Here is a 21,592-nt window from a genome sequence, read left to right on the forward strand (position 1 = left end):
GGGACCATTTTTCTGCCACGATTCGAAGTAGCCGCGCTCGAACTCCGAGTCTCGTTGACCTTGCGCTTGGTCTGTGGTGACTTTCGTTTGAACCTGACCGTGGAATTACATTTATCCACGCTTGTTCAACTGGAAAGTAAAGCCAATATCCGGCAGTTAACATTGGTTTTCATTATCGCACGTGAGAAATTCTGAACGGTAAGTGAACAATTTAAGTACGCCTCTTACCTATATGCATACATGTTATACGTACGTACATCGTTTTTTACTCTTTTATTAATCTCTTAATCGGAATCCGGGTATTAATTTATACTGCGAACGTTTACCACTGATCTGCAGGCAGAATATCTGCGACTCGAGGATCTTGGCCTGTAATCATGGCCTGTGTCATTTAACTTAAATCGAGTAACAAACGATGTCTCCAGACAGAAGTAATTGGGAGAGAAAACATTTATTACGATTTTTTGAAGAAATAAAGCGAGTTATACCACGTGTACGTTGTACTATATTTGGTATAAGAGCGATTAGATACCGCGACTTTGTCGGGCTCGATCAACGACCTTTCGTGACTTCGACATATTCAGACGACTAACACCAAGCACAAGATAACAGTGACGTAACGTTAGTGTTACAGTTTTTCATTCAGCGATGTAACTACATATATTTATGAGGCAAGTTACATCACAGTCATTCCTAAGTTGAAAATTGTACCCTCGATTGGATGTTATGTTACCTTGTGCTTGATTAATAAATGTGATAATATTACCTAATAAAAATATGATTGACTTGTTAAAGACAAAATATATAGATATGTAATTCTTCTTTTTTATAGTGATGAATAAAAACATTTTAATTAAGCATTAAATTGTTTTTTCTTTTTTTTATAATTATTGCAGAATTAGTTTGTTTTATTTTAAAACATTTTATAAATAAAATGTTGATTACAGATTACAAAATGTCAAGAGAACGTGCTTCAAGAAGATTTTACCGTGTAGAAAGTACTAATGATTTGTTTGAATTCATGGATCGCGGTTATTCAGCCCAACATGAAAACCGGTGGAACTTTGAAGTTGCTTGGGAAGCTGCCAATAAAGGTATAATTTTATTTTATGTATATACAGTTTTATGTATGTGCTTCTTTATGATATATATTTCGAATAATATATTAATAATTCTCTTTTTCAGTTGGTGGTATCTACACTGTAATTAGATCTAAAGCTTATGTCTCAACAGAAGAAATGGGTGATCAGTATTGTCTTATTGGCCCATATAAAGAGCAATCAGCACGTACTGAGGTTGAGGAAGCAGACTTTCCTGTTCACAACCCTTTGCATCAAGCAGTACAAGTTTTACGCGATCAAGGATATAGAGTAAATCTTTTAAAAACTTGCATTTATATTTTTAGGATGTCTTACAGTTTTAATTTTTTCCTATATTAATATATAATAATAACAGTTTTGTATGCAAGACTTTTTTTTTAAGTATATTATAAAATGGTGTTATTAAGGTAATAACGGGAACGTGGCTGGTGGATGGAAATCCTCAAATAATTCTATTTGACATTGGAAGTGCCGCTTGGAAACTAGACGAATATAAACAAGAATTATGGAGTACTTGCAATCTTGGAATACCTCATCTCGATATCGAAGCCAACGATGCTGTTATTTTAGGATATTTAGTCTGTCAATTTATTTCAGAGTTTAGGTAAATTAATGTTAATTTTTTTTTATTCTACAACTGTTTATATAACTGTTAATTTTTTTTTTCTACAATGATAAATTAATAGAAAAGCAGCTGAAGGATATTCGAGCATTCCACCGCGAGTAGTTGTACACTGTCACGAATGGCAAGCAGGAGTTGGTTTAATTGCTTTGAGAACAAGGCATGTAGATGTGGCTACTGTATTCACTACTCATGCTACCCTTTTGGGTAGATATCTTTGTGCAGGAAAGACTGATTTTTACAACAATTTAGATAAGGCACGTGAAACTTTGTTTCTATCTTTATCTAAAAATATATTTTTTTTTATATGTGTTTAATAATATGCCAAATATACTTTTTGTAGTTCAGTGTTGATGAAGAAGCAGGAAAGCGCCAGATATATCATAGATATTGCATGGAGCGTGCAGCTTCACATTTAGCACATGTATTTACGACCGTTTCTGATATCACTGGCTTCGAAGCCGAACATTTGCTCAAACGCAAACCTGATATTATTACGCCCAATGGATTAAATGTAAAAAAGTTTGCAGCACTGCACGAATTTCAGAATTTACACGCTATTAGTAAAGAAAAAATACACGAGTTTGTACGAGGACACTTTTATGGGTTCGTATAAAATTAATTTTCTCGTATTATTGTACATATTTTTTTTTTTTTTTTTTTTTTTAACGAAGATATTCAGTGTAATTTTATAATTTATTCTGCGCGCACGTGTATGTGTGTGTTGTACATCTAATAAAATATCCAAATTTATGTATGTTTGCAGACATTATGATTTTGATTTAGACAAAACGTTATATTTTTTCACCGCTGGGCGATATGAATTTGGAAATAAAGGAGCTGACATATTTATAGAAGCTCTGGCTAGATTAAATCATTATCTAAAATCATCTAGGCCTGATTTAACAGTAGTTGCTTTCCTCATTTTTCCCGCAAAGACTAATAACTTTAATGTCGAATCTCTTCGCGGGCACGCTGTAAGTATATTAATATTAATATCTTGTATATCATTTTAATACTTAAAATAATTATTATAAACAATTATAATATTTAATTCAATGTCAATTATTATTTTCAGGTAACAAAATCTCTGCGAGATACTATCGACGATATTCAACAGAAAATTGGGAAACGAATGTATGAATTGTGTCTTTCCGGTCGTATGCCTGACGCTCAAGATTTACTGCAGAAAGATGACACTATAAAAATAAAACGGTATATCCAAGAAAATATTTAATATTTTATAGTTAATTTTTTTTATTTACTGACATTTTATTTCGTTCCACAGATGTTTGTACGCTTTGCAAAGAAATGGATTACCACCTATTACGACACACAACGTTGTCGATGATTGGAACGATCCAGTGTTAAATGCCATAAGAAGATGTAATCTTTTTAATACCGTTCACGATCGCGTCAAGGTAAAATGACATTTGCTGCGTTCAAGAACGTTACTCGAGTGCCCGAGTGTATCATTCTATTCTTGTTTAACGTTTGATAAACAAGAATAAAATGATACCCGGCGCATTCGGGTGTCGTTCTCGAATGCTGTCCAGTAGTATATACATGATACACATTACGTTAAGTTGAAATTAATGTGCATTATTTATAGATGGTGTTTCATCCGGAATTTTTATCTTCGACAAATCCATTATTTGGTCTGGATTACGAAGAGTTTGTTAGAGGATGCCATTTAGGTGTATTTCCTTCATACTACGAACCATGGGGTTACACTCCAGCTGAGTGTACAGTTATGGGTATACCCAGCATTACCACTAACTTATCTGGCTTTGGATGTTTTATGCAGGAATACATAGCGGACCCAATGAGCTACGGTATCTACATCGTTGACAGGCGTTACATCGGTTTAGAAGCGAGCGTTCAACAGCTCGCTCAATACATGTTCGATTTTGCACGATTAAGCCGTCGTCAACGTATTATTCAAAGAAATCGCACAGAGCGACTCAGCGATCTTTTAGATTGGCGAAACCTTGGCATTGTAAGAAAAAATGCATTAATTAAGTATATGGATTTTAGATCGACCGTATTTCATTACTATGTTGGTTTTTTACAGTATTATCGTCAAGCAAGAATAAAAGCATTGACCACTGTGTATCCAGAGCTGAGATCAGAATACGCAGAGGGTGGAATTGGCCGATTTAATTATCCCAGGCCAATTAGCGAGCCTCCATCTCCGTCATCTTCACGACACACAACACCAGCCGCTTCTGTACATGGTTCAGATGACGAAGATGAGGTTGACGATGAAAAAGAGGTATATTGTTCAAAGTTTAGCTAAAAAAAAAAAAAAATTGTGCAATTTATCACTACGCTTATTCATTCCGTAGCTGGAAGAATTACGTCAATCAAATGGTAGATAAAGAAAGATACCACAAGTGTTAACAACAGTAAGTAAACGTGTGCAGTACATTTCAAAATCATTTTTTAAATGTGCATGTAACGTAGCAGTGCCAAAATACTAATTGCAATTTTTACGCAAAGTACGAGTTTTCGTGTTAAAAGAAAAAAAAAGAAAAGAAAAAAAAACGTGAATACCTAAGTCCTGAATTTTGAATTCATCTTTAACGTCTGTCACTGCCGTGCAAAACACAGAATGGAGATATTCTTTCTTTTTTTTTTTTGCTTGAACTTATTTACTGTTATGTGCAATTTAGTCTATTAAGCAAATTTTATTTCCCATGCGTCGTAGTATATATTTAAATATACTAAAATTAAAATTAAAAATTAAACGTATAAAAAGAAAGATAAAAAAAATGTGCGCGTACAAATATATGTATGTACGTACACGTATTCGCATATCACATTGCGTGTCTGTTGTGTTTGCATATTACAATAATATAGGCGTATAATGAATGAATTTAATATACATGTAATTATACAGAATGTTATTCGTTGTATAGAAATAATTATATTTTTATTAGAATTATCATTTTGAATAAATGTTTCAGCTACCTTGAATTATTTAATCCTTGCAACATTATTCACATCGTTCACACACACACACATTCATACATAGCACTTCGACATTACTATGTACATAATATTGTAAAGAAAAATCTGTAAAAAAGATTAATAACAATATTGCTGCAATAAATTAAAAAAAAAAAACATTTTAACGATAATCAAATATTTTACTTTATACTATTAACATAATATACAAAATGAAATGACTAAGTTACATTTTTTTATACTATTACGGCGAATTTGGCACTTTTAACACCAAATTATTTTCTAATGTTATCTAATTTTGAATAAATATCTACACATTATGGAAGTAGCATAACATATTATATAACTGATAATAATAGTTATAGTTTACTGTAACTGTGTATACAAAATTATCGCGATTTAGATAAAGTGAAGTTGTACATGCATTGAAGTAATTACAATAATAATCAATTCGGAATGATTTTTTTTATCGCACGATGCTAGTTAATTATCATTTTATGAGATTCTATACTGTATTTCCATTAACCACCTATATTTTGTCCGTGCAGTAAATAATTAAATTAAAAATATTATTACTAATATTTTAGTTTCTTTTTAGTCTCAGTTTGTATAATGTATTGTACGCTGAAAGGCAGATATAGCGACGGCAGCTAGCGAACGTAACTTTAGCGTTGTGTGTGTCGAGTTTCACATGTATATACCGCGCCGGCCGATTGCCGAAGACTGATATCTCCCTGTTCTCTCATCTCCTGCCTCTGCCGCCTAAGCAACGTTAGCCGCTGTCACCGCAAAAAATGCCATATCTGCACTTCGGTGTACATATTAATGTACAATTACTAAATACATTAGTATTTAGAAGAGTTAAATAAAAATTAAAAATTGTTTCCTTAAATATAAATAGCAGCGTTTGTATTGTATTCGCAAGAGAAAAATAATTAACAAACATCACTACATATACCGTAAATTTCAGAATATCAATTTCCAGACATCATAGTACGATATATAAGATAAAACTCAGATAATTATATTAACGCATCTCGAATATTAGTGTCGGCGATAAGTTAATAAAACGAAAATAACAATTATTAACACATACGTACCATTGAACATGTTAACTTAAATGGCACTTGTTAAATAAAATTTTATAAAAATGGTAATTACGTTTAAAACTGACGATTTCATAAAACTGCAGTGTCTCTTATTATTATATTTACGTAAAAGAATACGCAAGCATATTAATTTCTATAATTAGTTACAGTAAGACAGTATCGTTATAATTGAGTGTCAATTATAATCTTTATTCAATGCAGTCTATTATTGAAAAAAAAGATTAAGATATCTTTATATTAAAATTATATAATTTATAATCAATAGGTAATTGATAATATTAAATATAAATTATTATTTATGTTTTAAAGACATCAAAATACTTATTAAAAATTTATTGGCAAATTTCTGTCGTCAGTAGGCTTCAATAGCCTGATTTGATACTTTATACAATAACTATATAGTTAGACATTTATATTGTTTTATATTGGCAAGCTTTATGTTGCTTATTATTATTATTACTTGTTTCAATTATGACTTCACGCACAGCTTTTATTAATCATAATAGACAACTCTTTCTCTTTTTTTTTAAACCACTGATACAGATAACCTTTGGTTATGTAATAAATCACTAGCACTATATTAACGTTAACTATTATTCACTGTATCGGTTACACATATACGTGTATACATATATAGAGTGTAAAGAATTAAATTATTATGCCGAAAGCGGGAGGTGGATTATTTGTCTCTGTTTTGTATAATCTTACCTCTAGCTTTCTAGTATGACAATTTTATTTTTTATACTCTGTATACATATATCAAAATGTTCGCGTGCAGGTGTAACAAACTAAATACTAAATCGAACCAAAGAGTGTTTTTTGTAAAAGTAAAACTGCAAAAGTACTTTCGACTGTTTTCAGTATGTCATATCTGCACACGAGCGTTTTGTTAATAATTATCAGATCTTCTATATACATACACACATACACGCGCGCGGGTGACACTCGTACACACATACACTTGTTTGAAAATTGTTCTACTTATTCTTAATTAATTGGCATATTACGATATAGCGATAATAGCGAAGTACAAATGGTTGCTGTCAATGTGATTGGCTTTATAGGCGTGATCAATTTGTGATACTTTTACTTTGTCCATACGTTCTGAAATTTGTTCAAGTTACTAAATGGACTCTGTGCCCGTTGATACGATCCGTAATTGATAAAACGAATAGAAAATCTTTGCACAGTTATACGATATGTATACTATGTTTCACACGCGGAAACTTATTTCTTTCATTTTTATAAAACAAGATGCTCTTCTCCCAAATCTTTTAAATCAAAGGATTAAACTTGTAACACAATGCTGGAAAACAGATTATTCGAGATTTTTTTATATCATCTCGTGAATATTGGTATAATAAATAATGATGATTATCATGTTTCTTTATCGATTCTCAGATGGACGGATTTACATGTGATTTGACATATTATTTTCCATTTTCTGTTGCATCATAGTTAAGAGCAGTTCAGAATACTGCTGCATCATATTGACCACTTTACCTTGATCCTGACCCGTGAGTAATTCTTGAAACTTTGCTTTCGCTTCGTTGCTGACGGCGCCGCCTCCACTATTTCCATCATTATCAATGTCGTCGCTGCCAGCTACGACCAATCGTAAAGTTCGCATAGTTTCATTAACGGATGACTCCAATCCACGTAACATCGTATCCCGGTCAATCGCTCCTACAGAATCATCGTCGTTATTTATCGTCAAACGTTTGTACAATTGCACGACGTTGTCAGCGGTGCGTGTAAGCTCGTTTGTGATAATGTTGCATAGTTGCGTGGACACTGTAAAAAAAAAAATATGTTAAATTGTTTAAAACAAATTTAATCGTACAATAAATTTTTTTAATACAATAAAATACTATATTCATAATATAAGGTAATAAATCGTTATTAGATTACCTAATGATTTATCTGTGCCTACTGCAATAATAAAAGATAACATTAGAAAAGTTAGAAAAAGTTAGAATAAAAGTCAGATTAAAGTTTAACATATTACATATATACTAAACACGTGCGCACACACACACACAAACATATGAATTAAAATCAAAATATATCGATTACATTTATAAATATCTGCAATTACACCAATTAAAAAAAATTATAATTTTTGCCACATTTAAATTTTCAAACAGAAATAATTATAATTATAGCATGTTTAATTTAGATATACTTACGTTCGACATCAGTTACATCAATAGCACGATAAGTGTCTTTAACTGGTAGATCATGCGGACTAGGCTCCAATTGATTTTTGTTCGCCACAGACATTTTATTTCCATTTTGTCCTATGACACTGCTATGGCTTCGACCATTTGTAATAATCGCTGATCCAGATCTTCTTACTGTTGTACCAGGTAAACTTAAACTAATTAAAATATATATTATTTTACACTTGGATTTAATATCGATATTCTAAAAGTTAGATAAATGCATGCTTTAACGCATCGTAACGTTGTAAAGTTATAAAAACATAAAATTATTACCTGACAGAAGAATGATCAATACTGACGCTTCTAGGTCGTGGTGGTAGAGCAGGCTTTCCTCCGTTTCCATTCGACGAAGTATCTTCTGAACTCGAATCTTCTTGATTTCCAACTTGACTTAGATTAACTGTGAATAACAAAATGTATCTTAGACAAATAGCGTTTTATTTTTGTGTCTGACTAAATATAAAAATTTAAATACCAATCGAAAAAGCTCCTTGCATTCCTCGTCTTCTAAACATCGACGAAACGTTGTTGCCAGAAGAACTCGATTTATTTTGATGATTGATCTTATTTTGAGAACTAATCGTCGGTCTCATCAGACCGCTCATTGCCCTACTGGCATTATATTGACCAGTCCATCCTTTGTTTCCTCCTGTTACACCAACATCCGATTCCGAATCACTCTGTAAATTACAATAATTATTATTTTAAATATAACGTTCGACAAAGCTTTTATTGCACGCATCAAAAAACTTACTTGGTTCAAAACACCAACGCTGCTGCTTCTCGTCATAGAATGACTTTTTCCTACAGCATACCTAAATTGGCTGCTAGGACTGGCGCCACCCAATTTCGAGGTAACGTTTACATTCTTACTTCCTAATTTTCCTGAAACTGTCGTCATTTAAATGTCATTTAATTGTCAATTAAAATAAAAGATTTAATCAAAAATTTTACAGTTTGATATACGACGCACAAAGCTCGAGAAAAATAATTATAAAATGTTTAGCAAAGACTTGGATCAATATTTAAATTTAAATTAATTACAATCAAAAAACATTAAATATAAAATTCAACGAAATGGTTCTTCAGATGCAATTTATCGTGTAGAAGCGTGTAAAAATATAATATTTAATAACCATATAGAACGATAAGAAATACCTTGTAAAGGGCCATGCAACAACCTATTTGAAGAATTGATGGAAAGATCACTCAATGAACAGGCGCGTCTCATGCCATTTTCTTCTTCTTCGCTGTCAATAATTTTTGACGAGATTCGCCCCCCATTACTGCCAGCTGTTGACACGCACGCACACAACGCATGCACTAATGACTACTATTTGTACAATATATATATTTGTACAATATATATATATTTTTTTTTAAATTTTAATATTCGTATTTAAGCTTACCTTTATTTGCAAAATATAGAACTTTACACAGCCAACTCCAAATGACTTTAAATTGTAAAGTTTTTATGAAAAATTAACGAAACGAAGGTTTTTTTCTTTTTAATTTATTAACAAAGATATTTTTTTTTATTTTCTTTAATGGAGCGTAAAAGATCGACAAAAAAAATTAATTTAAAATCGATCTAACGTCACTTGGGACTAACTCAGTCCGCTTGGCTGTGTAAAGATTGTATTTCTTTAAGTTTTATCAATGAAAATTACAATCAAGAATCACTGTTTTTTCACTGACGAAAGAAATATAAAAAGATATATCTCATATATAATAAAATAAGGCATTAAAAAAAAGCAGGAGAGCGATGAGAGGAAGAAGGATAACGTTGTAACTAAATGAGAAAAACATGCGACTAAATTCTGTACAAAATGACAAAATAAAAATGATTAAAGATCCCTTTCAGGACGGATTGATCTCTTTAGAAATTAGGTTTTTTATTTTATTGACTAATTGACTAATATATATATATTTTTTTTAATAATAAGAAGATAGAGAAAAGAATTCTGTTTTATTCTTATTCAAAAGCTTCCGTCCTGGAGGGATTAATAAAAATCTTTGTACGATTTGAAAAATATTCAAACTGAAAAGTAAAATGCTGTCGTTTTAACATAAAATTTAACGCAATTCATACGCAGGGAAGGCATCTCTACCGTAAAGCTCAACGTTGTAACGTAAATATCTACGTCTGATTTTGCGACACTGACACAGACAATGCATAGACACGTAGAAGATATACGTATAATGCAAATATATTTAATGCGTTATCGATACCTGCATAAGGGGCTTTCGCGGGAAAAATTGTTTGATTGATTGTCGGCAGAGTTTTCGTCCACTTGTAACTTGTGTGACTTGTCGGACAGCGCAATGCTGGTGGCCACATTCTTTTGGGCGAATTAGTGCAACTCGAGGCGGATGTGGAAGAGCCGCTTTCCATTAGCGACTTGTCTATTGCTGATACGTCGGCACAGTCGCTATCCTCGCCGCACGATTGTAGCCGCATCTCGCGCCTGACCGGGCCAAGTCTACTATCTCGTTCAGCCTTCAACTTGACAAAATTCTCACTCGCCTCTTGACCATGCGTCAGTTGTCGCAAGCATCTTTCTTTCGTCAGGTATCGCTTTTGTCTCATCAGATTTTCGAACTCCTTCGAAAGTAGTTTCACGGTGCCTTCGATCGCGCGAGTTATTCGAAGATCTACGCTGAGATTGTCGACACATCCGTTAGTAGATTGCAAATTTTCACTGGCAAACGACGACTCTTCTTTTTGCACCTCGGGCTCCAACGAGTCGTAAGTTTCGCTCGTGTCTCTTGTTGGGAGATCGTTTTCGAATAAATTTACTCGTTCCTCACTGTATGACGCGCATTGCTCTTCCTTCGTGTCACGAGTCTTCGTCAGAAAGCGAGAAAAGTCGTCGCTATCGTACAGCTTATTCCTTAAAGCATCATTTTGATCGGCGCAGGTTTGCAGACTGTAGAATTCGCTTCTACTATTTTTATTATCGTCCGATCGCAGGGTACTATCAGCTGATTGTAAAAACGGTTGTCTCGCTTCGGAATCAATCAAATCTTGCTTGGTATCCTTATCGCTTAATGCAATTCGATATTCAGAACAAATCGCACTAATAGAAGAAGCCATATCGGAATCAGCGACTTTAACACGAGACGATATAGGCTGCGCGTCAATGTACTTCCAAGTTGATCCGGAACGGTTGCGCATACTTTGAGTGCGGGATGAATTTCTCTTGGGCTTCGGTGGTTTGTGAGCAACAAAATCATTTAAAATCATCGTCATTGATTCCGTTTTTAAGCTACTACTACGCGGGATAGTTTCCGATGTGCTGCAAGCCGTCGCCGTATTAGCATCACCTGTGTGATCGTTATCGAAATTAAATTCACAATAAACGTGAGTTTTCAACGACGCGTTATCCTCTGTAAAATTCACGTTGTCTTTCACTTTACTGATTCTAGTATCTTGCAATGATTTGGATCTGAACACAGTCCTGTACAGCGAATTTTCATCGGCAGAACTTTGTGCATTATTCGTGACAGTTTCAGTGACGTTATTAACACCTCCGCTATAGGTCTCTGAATTTTGTCTCTTTCGCTTGTAATGCGAATCGAATAACATTTCCAGAGGCGCTGATTTCACCATGGAATCGGAATCGTCAGTTAACACACTCTCGGTACTTTGATGATCAACGTTCTCGCGTAAGGGAAACATCTGGTAGTCTGATTCATCGGTTAATATACTCTCTTGACTTCTTCCCTCCTGCATTTTACGTCGAGATAGAAAGAAGCTCGCGCTCGAGTGTCTGTCGTAATCATAATCCAGAATCTCAGCACTTTCCTTGGAGAACGACTCGACAGAAGCATCCGAAAGTATACTCTCTTGAGATCCAGTTAAAATCTTCCTCTGGATAACATTCTGATAACTCGAATAACTATTGTAGTCATTCATGTGGACGTTTATCTGATAATCACTGACGCAGCGCCGAGGTGGATTTTTGAAATCTCCTTCCAGAGAATCGTCACTAAAATTGCCGTTTCCTTCAGCGTCGTCGATAGTTTCTTGGAAATTTTGCGTATTACGCTCGTTCATAGCAGGCAAGCTTTCGAAAGATTTCGCAACGTTGTCTACATCATCCTCATTATCATTCAGACCGATAAAATAACTGCAAGATTTTCTCTTCTGAGCGAATCTCGCAAACCGATTAGCGTTCTTCTTACACCGCTCTTTCAACAATTTTAATTCCTCGCATACGGGAGATTCGGGCAAGGATTGATTAGTCTTGTTCAAAGACAGCTTATACTTTTCAGTTTTTTTTAACGTCAACGTTAACGGACGGTTAACGACAGGTTTTTTCGCTTTCTCATTGACGCACAACATAGTTGGACTTTTTGACAAGCAGTTCTCACTTGGTGTTTCTAGCTTAGGTAACGCATTCCTCATACCTTGAACCTTGTTAATGGACCGTTGGGATTTTAATGTTTTAGGTTTTGGATTTAGTATAGGTTTACAGGGATTAATTGGCTTTGAAAATTGCTTTTGACTGGATCTGTTACCTGTGCTGAACCTGTTTAAACGATGATGCTTTTCCTGTGCATGACTGCTCAAGTCCGATATACTTTGGCTGGATTTTAATAACGATCTGTAACTAACCTGCGAAAATAAAAAAACAAAATTTACAAAAATTAACTCTAGCGCGAATTATTTTGCCTTCCTCTCCTCTTTTCCTTCATGAGAATATAATTACTTACACTTTGTAGTTTTCTTCTGGTTTCCTCTATCCTCCTCTGCAACTCTTCCCGTTTTTTCGCAACATCAACGTCGCCTCTCGCATACTTAGTCGCAGTTATTGTTCCACTACGTGTTTTGGCAGGAGCGTTACTCTCATTGCCACTTAACCTACAAAAATTTTAATTAATTAATAATCAGCACCAAGCTTAAAACGGCAGGGGCATTAGCGGCGTTACAAAACTTTACTTCGACTTTTGTTTTACCTTCCATGAAACTGAGAACTGATACTTGTTGCTTTCACACGATTTAGCGGCTCCTCTGTGCCGCTAAGCGATTCAAAGGCATTCTTTAAATATTTTTCTCTGTGACTCTGTTTCGCGAGCTGATCAAAACCTTCCGAACTAGCTTCGGACAATATAGACAATGGATTTCTCTCAGCGCTAGGAGTCGATGCTCCACCTTCCGAATCAGATTCATCTTGACTGCCAGACGCTGTCAACTCATTCGTTCGATTACCATCTACGTTTTTCAATTTCTTTTGACGCCTTTGCGATCTGCACATACAAAATGTCACTACACATTATTTAACAAAGAAACATACAAACGACAACAAATCGTAGATATATTAAATCAAGAATAAACCTTCGAAGTTCCTCAACGTTCATCGCATTAACAGTAAACTGATTCGATACAATATCTTCCGGTGGGGGATAATATATCAATCTATGATGTGACTTTTCAGAACCTGTTGTTCCGTTTTCTCCTTCAGAACAATCTTCGACATCTCCATCATGTTCGGTACTCTCGTGATCCTGAAATTCATTTTATATATATTATTTACTCATTTTTAATTAACGTTAAAAATAAAAATACAAATAATACATAAACCGTAAAAAATAAAAAAAATAGTATAACGTTTAATTAAATAAGAACTCAAGATGTATTAAAATTGACTAACGGTAATTATATATTTTAGTTAGTATCACACGTCATTTTATGTAAATTAGTTTTATTAAAAATAACCCAAAGCAGCATTGACACATATAAATTATAATTACGAAGTAAAAATTTAAGCGTCTCACTGAACATAAACTGAACTAACCGCGCTTGTCTCTCAATATTCACTTTGTTTAGTATTAATTATTTTTAATTTTCTCCCAGAGATATAATATGCAATAATTTTTGCAGAATGTTTCACGTTTTTTTTTCCCCAACGATATACCTCAAATTTGAAGCTGCCAAGACTGCTATCATCCGTGTGATGACGATTCCTCGACTGACGTGTCAATTCCATAAAATTGTTATTTCTTACTGTCACCTTATCGTCAATTGCCTATGTCAATAATTGAAATAATATATAACGCATTAAACACAGGTTCAAATTAATATAATGCAATTTAGGAAAAAAAAGACAGATAATTAAAAAAGCAAAAGCAAAACAAGTTAATAAACAACAAACTTTGTAATTAAAAAAAAAAAAAAAACATTAAATATACGAAACAACACTACTTTGTTAATACCTGTTTTGTTTCATTTTCTATTTCTCTATAAGTTTGGGAAGATTGAAACACATTTTCCTCTTCTTCCTAAAATCGTAATTAAACGTTAATATTTTGTTCCTAGTAACAATTAGCGATTGATTAAACAAGTGGTTTTTTTTATTAAATTAAATCTAAAATTCAGATAATCTGTTTAAAAAATGTTTTAAATATATAAATAGTAATAAAAAAAAATTAAAAAATAAGGACAAATACGAGTTTGGACTTTCATAATTGCAGCTTTTTTTTTTAACTTACAATTTGAATATTTCAAGTCATTGAATGAATTCGTAAATTAATTTCACAGAAAATCTTTTTCTACTAACCCTTTTAATAATTATCGTTTCTCGACGATAGTCGCTGCTACATTTTGTTTCCGTACCACTGTCGATGGAGCTGTCCTTTGAACCACCTCCGCCACCACCACCGCAATTCGAGTCAGTGACACCACGCGACAGAGGGAACGGTATAACTTCGTCGCTGTCATAGACAGATTTGACAGTGATACCGTCGCCTTGTTGAACTCTTTGCGCCCACCGCCCTTTTGGTAGATCGACGCCAAGAGATCTGACATTCGTGTCTATGGTAGCGCTATCGTCTGTACTCGCAGTATTTATTTGCTTCTTCGCCCATAGTGGTAATTGACCAACGCTGAATCTGTAATCAACACTTTGTGGCGTTTGATTTAAGTTCGGATTTAAAAGATCCGGTGGAGGCGATCCAAAGGTTTCATTATCCAATCGTACGTCGATTCCCCCATCGTTGACTTGAACCGATCTCCTGTAAAACGTATATAGAAATGTTATTTTAATAAATTAAAATATTTTAAAATTGCCAGTGCTCGCGAATAGCAAAAAAAAAAGAAGCTACTCACTTGCCGGTGCGCATCGCTTGCTGAGCGAGACGAGCTTGCATAGTTACGACCATATCGTGCGGAACACGCCACACAAAGACGCAGCCGTCACCACTCGCAGACACAAGATGCCGACAGTCCGGACTGAACCTCAAACCTGTCACCAGCTCCGAGTGGCCAACCATAGTGGCCATACATTCGCCACTATAATAATCATACACGCATAATGTTTTGTCTGTACACGAAGTAGCTACATAAATTCCAGATGCATCTGAAAATATGACAAGTAATTTATAATTTGTGGCAGCGATCTCTTTAAATATTATTTCTCCATTTGTTCCAACTTGATCGATTTATATATAGATATTTTTCTTACCTAGAACAATTTTAATCAGCGAGCCATCATCACTAATGGAACCTTTGAAAGTTTTACTATGTTTGCCCGTAGTAACATTGTAAACCCGAATATTTCTATCCTGACAAGCGGTTAATACATGCTTCTGTCCGGAATCGACTTCCATGTCGTACAGGGTGGTTTTTCCCTGAGCGTTGCGACCCCTAGCAAATTGCGGCATTCCGCTCGGCATCTAGAAATGCAAAAGAGAATCGCAGAGGGTTTTAATAAACGTTAAAAATTCGAAAGCGATAATAAAAAAAAAGATCACTCACCGATTGCAGCTGCCTAAAAATAATACTTTTATCCGCGCCGCAGGATACCATCTGTATCTGATTATCTTGATTCGATTGATTAAAAAATCTAACTGCGGTAATGGAAGAGCTGTGATCGTCGAGCGTTTGAAGAAAATTGTATCCTTGATCAACACTAAAAACGTGAATCAATCTGTCGCGTGAGGCACTTGCCAGTAACCTGGGTGCATCCAGGGAATGTCGCGAGAATCTAGAATACTCCAAACACAGCACTTCTGCGTCATGCGCTTCTATCAGGCATAATTCTTCCAATGAAGAAATGTCATGGATCCTAATGTTGCCAGATCTGTCAAAATAACAAACGAATATCGTACCCTTTCTCAATCATTCGTCAAGCGAGTTCTTTCTCACATTACCTATCCCCCGAAGCAAGATGTTTGCCATCAGGAGAGACCTTTATGGATCTCACACCATTGCGACCGTCGTAGGAGGCATCGCTTTTTTCAGTAGATCCTACAGCGGCCAGATCCAAATCCTTTAGATAAGTCAATTCTGGATCTACGTACAACACCTTGAGCAACTCCTACGAGCGAAAAAAAAAAAAAAAAAATTAGTAATCGCAAAGAAAGGAAAATGTTAATTTGACATATTTCACTTTTATTTCGTTAAATATTATCATAGGACCCAAAGATACTAACGTTGCTGTAGATATTCCGTTTGTACAAGGTATCGTTCGGCGTATCGTCTTTTTCGAGGTTCCAAACTCTAATCGTGTCGTCGCTGGAGCAGGTAATAAAACTTCCAGACGGCATTGCGCAGATAGATTCTGGATCCGTAGGATACATCTCAACGCCCCAGATGCAGGCCGAATGGTAGAGAAATGAGTACGATTTGCCAATCCGCTTAATGTCTCTTACATCCCAAACGTAAATACTATGATCGTTGTACACGCAAGTTACTTTGTTATTTCGCTCGTCGAATGTTAACGCAATCGCATCTGGATACCTCGCATTAGGCGGATGTTGAGACATATGGCTAAAAATGAACAGCACAGCGGTATATCTATGCGTTGCAATGAAAAATTATTAAAAGACATTTTCGCTATAAAATACGAACCTAATAGATAATCCTTGCGCAACGTCCACTCCCAAGTAGTGCGTCCTTGGTAACGTAGTGATAAATTGAAGTGTACTAGGGCTGAAACACCTTACAATACCTTCAGCGCATCCAATAAAAATATATTTATCTCCGATCGCCATGCAATTCGCACTACTCGTCTGGAAAAAAAGATTTATTCATATTTTTCACTTCATACAGCTTCACACCGTACAAAAAACAGAGCCTATTACTTGAGGTTACTTACTCGAAGTTCGACCCATTTGTCCAAAAGCCTCCTGTTATTAAATTCGCACAACAAGCCAGTCTTTGTTATCGCATACGTAGCATCTGCCATTTCACCCTTACCGCAAGTTACGTCGACGAAATCATTATTTCTTTGCTCTCCTAATATAGCCGACCGACCCATCAAAGGCACAGGTTCCTTATACTGCGTAACAAAAAAAACATTTTTACTATTCTTCTAATATATCAAAATGCAAAAATATATAAAACGGAACTAAAAGTTTACCTTGGCGCTGCGCGAATACTCCAAGTACCAAAACTTGACGTGTCTGTTGCCCACGGTAACGAAGTAATTGCCATTCTCCGCAAAGCAGATGGCTTTCACCTTGCTCGAGACTTTATTCGACGCTACTTTGACATTATTTCGCCAATCCCACACATTCACGATCATGTCGTGCTGCGAACCGATTGACACAACATACTTGTTGCTGGGCGAGAACGCCTAAAATTAAAAGAATACTTTTTTAATGTATCTCAATTTAGTCATCGTTTTAGTAATTATTTTTCTACAATAACTTAATCCTAAAAAATTGAATTTACACTTTTGCACTTTAATAAATTAATCATGAGTAAATACCACGCAGTTGATTCCATATTTGTGTCCCGCAAATTCCGCAATTTGCACGGCATTCTGTGGATCGGTAATATCCCAGATACGGACGTTAGGCATATGACCACATTCACCAGTGACTAGGAGTTTACCGTCCCCTGCTAATGCCAGAGAAGTTACAGTTTTCCGGCAGGCATTCAATACGTGCGATTGACTATTTCGTCGTGGATTAAACAGCACGACGGTGCAGCTGTAACAAACGAATATTAATTAGTGAAGTGTAATCAAGACTATTTTAAGAAAGAGTGATTATTTTTTAACTTACAAGAGAACATCGCAAAGTAAAAAATTCAAAAAATTTTTTCAGTCTTTTTGTTTTAAAATTTTGGAAATTCTTTACTTTGCAATGTTCCCTTATTAGAAGTGCTCCGTGTATTTAGTTAAAGAAATTAAGCAGAAAAAAAGACAAATTACCCAGCAGGATATGCAACCAATTCACTGGTCTCATCGCAATCGAGAGCTGCATTGCTGGAAACAGTTACACCCAGCACTCGTTCCAACTTGATCTAAAATATATAAACATAGAGTGTATAGATATATTGTTAACAATTAATTTTTACATTAACTATCGTATATTCCATTGCATTATAATCGTAAATATTCTTAATCCATCAATTACGCGATTAAAGAAACGAGTGACTTTATCGCTACTTTTAATCGCTATACGAGTTATGTTTAAAAATGGATACAGATAATTAAATTTTAAAACTATTTTTAATAGCTTAAATAATGAGTTTCATTAAAAATAAAGAAAATTAGAGGATACGTTGCTCAGCGCGTGCAATGTCACTACACTCTTATACGCGTACGCAGTGCGACATAGGACATGCGTGCGTAGACAACACGCACCAAATATGGTAATCTATATATACGCAAATATATTTCTTCAAGTTCGACGGATACGAATCTAAATTGTCAAATTATTATTTAATTTATAAGTGCTCTTGCAATTAAAAAAAAACAATGTTTTTTATTTGAATTTGCGACCTAAAAAATTATTTTATGTTGAAAAAAATATTCTTTTCAAGGTTTCCTAATCTATATTTTTACTTAGCACAATGTCAACGTAGGCTATGCATATTATGACATAATACAGCGGTACTACAATGATAAAACATTGTAGAGGAAAATACCTTTTTCGTATGTTACTTGGTATATTACGTAACACAAAAGATTTTGTCGTATTTAAATGACAGAAGTAGGAGGGAGACACATCGCGAGAATTCAAGGATGAAATAGATAGTCGATAAAATACATTGCTCGTCTTAGTAAAAAAAATATAAAAATTATTAATTTTAATCTAAGCCTCCCAGAACATTACAAAAATTCATTAAACAAGCGATTGTTATTTTTTGTTATTTAACCATTCAAACATTGACATCTCAAAGTTTGTCCGAGATATCTAAACACCGATTTTTTTTTTAATCTGCAAATAGAAGAAATTTTTTATGAAGTCAACTATTATGTAAAAATTATTAAACTTTTTTTTCAGAGCTGTTTTTTTATTGTAGTTCGAGACACGTAAGAAAGATATTCAACTCCTTACTGTGTATATCGATGAGCTCATATTTTTCCTTAATATGCATCTCTAGCTGTGAGAACGAATAAGAACATTTCTGCAATTGCGTGCTTGTTGCTGCTCAAGTAAAATTGTATCGGCACAAGTTTTAAATACATAATCACACAATCACTACTTATTATCCTGCTAATTAAAAAAAAAATTTTAATAGAGAGAGAAAAAAAAATCACTGCTTGAAAAAAAAATGTGACACTCGTTGTCGATACAATTTTTAATTCTACATAATGTCGCGAAAAAAGAAATCAAATCTCCATATCTGTAGCGGAAATATAAAAGGAATGAAATAGAAAGACGACGATAAAGTGACGACGGATGTCTAACTCTACACTAAGTTACACCAACGGTTCTTGCCATTCGACTACAATCCCCACTCATTCTCACGTTTATCTGCCATACTTACTGCACTTTTTTTCCTTTCCATACTACGTGCGTGTGTTTCGTCATCACACGCCTTTTTTAGTATAAGTAAGACAACACATGTTTGTGTGTGTATGTATTCAACGATGGTAAGAATATATCGGATCTTACTACAATTATAAGAATTTTTTCTAATTCTGCAAGACTTAATATGTTAAGATACATATGTCTCAACATATTAAAAACTATTTCTTCATGTGTAATAAAATTAATTGGAAATAAAGAAAAATATAAAAAAAAAAATTATATATATATATATAATTTTTTAATAATTTTTTATAATTATATATATATATATAATTTTTTTTCTTGTATTTTTCTTTTATATTTTTATATATAAATTTTATATATAAATTTAATATATATATAAGTTTAATATATATATAAATTTGACTACATATATATAATTTCTTATGTGTATATATATAATTTATATTTTTCCCTCCTTCAAGATACTATTAAGAAGCTTCTTACAACAAGGAGACATAACAGTCTTGTCTGATTATGCAAAATGTGTCGATAATAAGTTATTTTAATTTCCAAATATATTATTAAAATGAAAAACAGTAAGATACAAAATCAGTAAAATGTTACAAGATTTATAATTTACTTACTCTGTCCTGTACTCTAATATTTTCTTGGCCCCTTTTTAAACTCGGAGCCCGAAGAACTTTGCTTGAGAGTGGCGGTTCCATTGTAACAGCAAATTCCCTTCCTTCGCTAAGTTTCCATTTTCAATAAAACACCAATTTTATTTCATTTTCTACAACAAAAAAATGTTTTAATTCAATAGAACCATTAAATAAAGAAAAAGTACTTCTTAATTTTAGCTTTTGCACAAAAGTAAAAAGTATTAGAACGTGTCAAGGAAATATTAACGATAATGTAAACGTTGTGTTTAATTAAATGATACACAGCAATATCCTGTTGAGAAAAAATAAAATTAAAAAATGTTTCAATATAATATTACAAATATGTTTAAACTATATTTAAAAAAAATTACTTTAAATCAGTTATTACGTGACAAAAAAAAAGAAAAAAATAAAAACGTTTCTCACAAACAATTAGATACTCAAAAATCGTTAAATATGTTATTCATTATTAATTTATATAAAGAAACGCTATACATATGTGTGTATGTACTTATATAAAATTTGAAATCATATATTTTTAACAGTACTTTACGAAAAGTATCTTTCACTAATCGTTGGCAGCTTTGTTTATCCTTTCAATACGCTTTCGATCGATCAAGCAATTCGCTTCGTCGTCGTAGAAACGTTCGGAAGCGTCAGCTACGTGACCGACAATGCTTTCAGAATCTAAAATACGACGTAACGAGAAAAGTGAGACACGCGAACGTCGGCGAATGCTGGTTCGAACAACGAGACTGATAAATAGAGAAGAGAAACGAACGGGTAAGACGCGTAAAGAAAAATACAAATGTCCAACGTGGAACACTTCAACACGTACTCCGCAAGGCTTAGAGGTTACATTTTACGAATAATGACGATCGCCACAAACAAAACTCACCTATCGACGTTTTTCAAGGAGATCCGCGTATGTACCATACTTTTGCGACGGTGGGTTAACCAGTAAAATTGCGAAGAACCAATAAAACGACGGAAATTTAACGACGGCACGATAACATAATACAATCATATACACAAACATACATAAATTGACACAAATCACCCAACACACCGAATACGAGAACCACCAGGACGACGACGATCAAGCGAACACGGTCCAGAGGACGCGTCGATCGTCGAAACCTAACGTAGTATAAATTCATATAGATTCCGCCAATAAATTCCGCCACTT

The 21,592-nt window shown here is 34.0% G+C and overlaps 2 protein-coding genes across 9 annotated transcripts; one reads left to right on the forward strand and one right to left on the reverse strand.

Annotated features, from left to right (window-relative positions):
- The first annotated feature begins 10 nt into the window (after positions 1 to 10).
- Positions 11 to 4,701, forward strand: Glys (glycogen [starch] synthase). 2 transcript variants are annotated; one of them, XM_070656503.1, is made up of 12 exons: positions 11 to 198; positions 948 to 1,094; positions 1,186 to 1,370; positions 1,508 to 1,704; positions 1,787 to 1,979; positions 2,066 to 2,328; positions 2,489 to 2,699; positions 2,801 to 2,937; positions 3,011 to 3,143; positions 3,335 to 3,721; positions 3,797 to 3,997; positions 4,071 to 4,701. In XM_070656503.1, exons 2-12 carry the CDS (start codon positions 956 to 958, stop codon positions 4,101 to 4,103), a joined length of 2,079 nt encoding a protein of 692 aa, XP_070512604.1. In that variant the 5' UTR covers positions 11 to 198; positions 948 to 955; the 3' UTR covers positions 4,104 to 4,701. The 2 variants fall into 2 exon arrangements, with proteins under 2 accessions (XP_070512604.1, XP_070512603.1); XM_070656502.1 differs by lacking the exon at positions 11 to 198 and having other exon boundaries at positions 920 to 1,094.
- A 152-nt stretch (positions 4,702 to 4,853) lies between these two features.
- Positions 4,854 to 21,496, reverse strand: Wdr62 (WD repeat domain 62). 7 transcript variants are annotated; one of them, XM_070656482.1, is made up of 26 exons: positions 21,302 to 21,495; positions 20,952 to 21,090; positions 20,386 to 20,534; positions 18,190 to 18,281; positions 17,743 to 17,965; positions 17,392 to 17,607; positions 17,128 to 17,310; positions 16,881 to 17,041; positions 16,463 to 16,799; positions 16,181 to 16,347; positions 15,786 to 16,110; positions 15,493 to 15,703; positions 15,138 to 15,387; positions 14,590 to 15,043; positions 14,246 to 14,311; positions 13,948 to 14,058; positions 13,368 to 13,537; positions 12,989 to 13,279; positions 12,746 to 12,893; positions 10,259 to 12,647; positions 8,781 to 8,917; positions 8,502 to 8,706; positions 8,300 to 8,426; positions 7,991 to 8,181; positions 7,713 to 7,733; positions 4,854 to 7,595 (listed from the first exon to the last, which is right to left on the reverse strand). In XM_070656482.1, the coding sequence occupies exons 3-26, from the start codon at positions 20,464 to 20,466 to the stop codon at positions 7,213 to 7,215; spliced, it is 6,939 nt and encodes a 2,312-aa protein (XP_070512583.1). In that variant the 5' UTR covers positions 20,467 to 20,534; positions 20,952 to 21,090; positions 21,302 to 21,495; the 3' UTR covers positions 4,854 to 7,212. The 7 variants fall into 7 exon arrangements, with proteins under 7 accessions (XP_070512583.1, XP_070512580.1, XP_070512582.1 ...); XM_070656479.1 differs by lacking the exon at positions 20,952 to 21,090; XM_070656481.1 differs by having other exon boundaries at positions 20,952 to 21,495.
- Between the last annotated feature and the right edge of the window lie 96 nt (positions 21,497 to 21,592).

Source organism: Cardiocondyla obscurior, linkage group LG05, assembly GCF_019399895.1.
Source record: "Cardiocondyla obscurior isolate alpha-2009 linkage group LG05, Cobs3.1, whole genome shotgun sequence".
In the NCBI taxonomy this organism is placed as follows: domain Eukaryota; kingdom Metazoa; phylum Arthropoda; class Insecta; order Hymenoptera; family Formicidae; genus Cardiocondyla; species Cardiocondyla obscurior.

Bases quoted from the DNA above. Each gene is read 5' to 3' on its own strand.
- Glys (XM_070656502.1), top strand. From the start codon at position 935: ATGTTGATTACAGATTACAAAATGTCAAGAGAACGTGCTTCAAGAAGA. The intron at 1,980-2,065 runs GCACGTGAAACT...TACTTTTTGTAG, and splicing joins TTTACAACAATTTAGATAAG to TTCAGTGTTGATGAAGAAGC. The intron at 2,700-2,800 runs GTAAGTATATTA...TATTATTTTCAG, and splicing joins AATCTCTTCGCGGGCACGCT to GTAACAAAATCTCTGCGAGA.
- Wdr62 (XM_070656479.1), bottom strand. From the start codon at position 20,466: ATGGAACCGCCACTCTCAAGCAAAGTTCTTCGGGCTCCGAGTTTAAAA. The intron at 17,042-17,127 runs GTAAGTAACCTC...CTTTTTTTCCAG, and splicing joins ACAAATGGGTCGAACTTCGA to ACGAGTAGTGCGAATTGCAT. The intron at 8,918-10,258 runs GTATCGATAACG...AAATGACGACAG, and splicing joins CGCGAAAGCCCCTTATGCAG to TTTCAGGAAAATTAGGAAGT.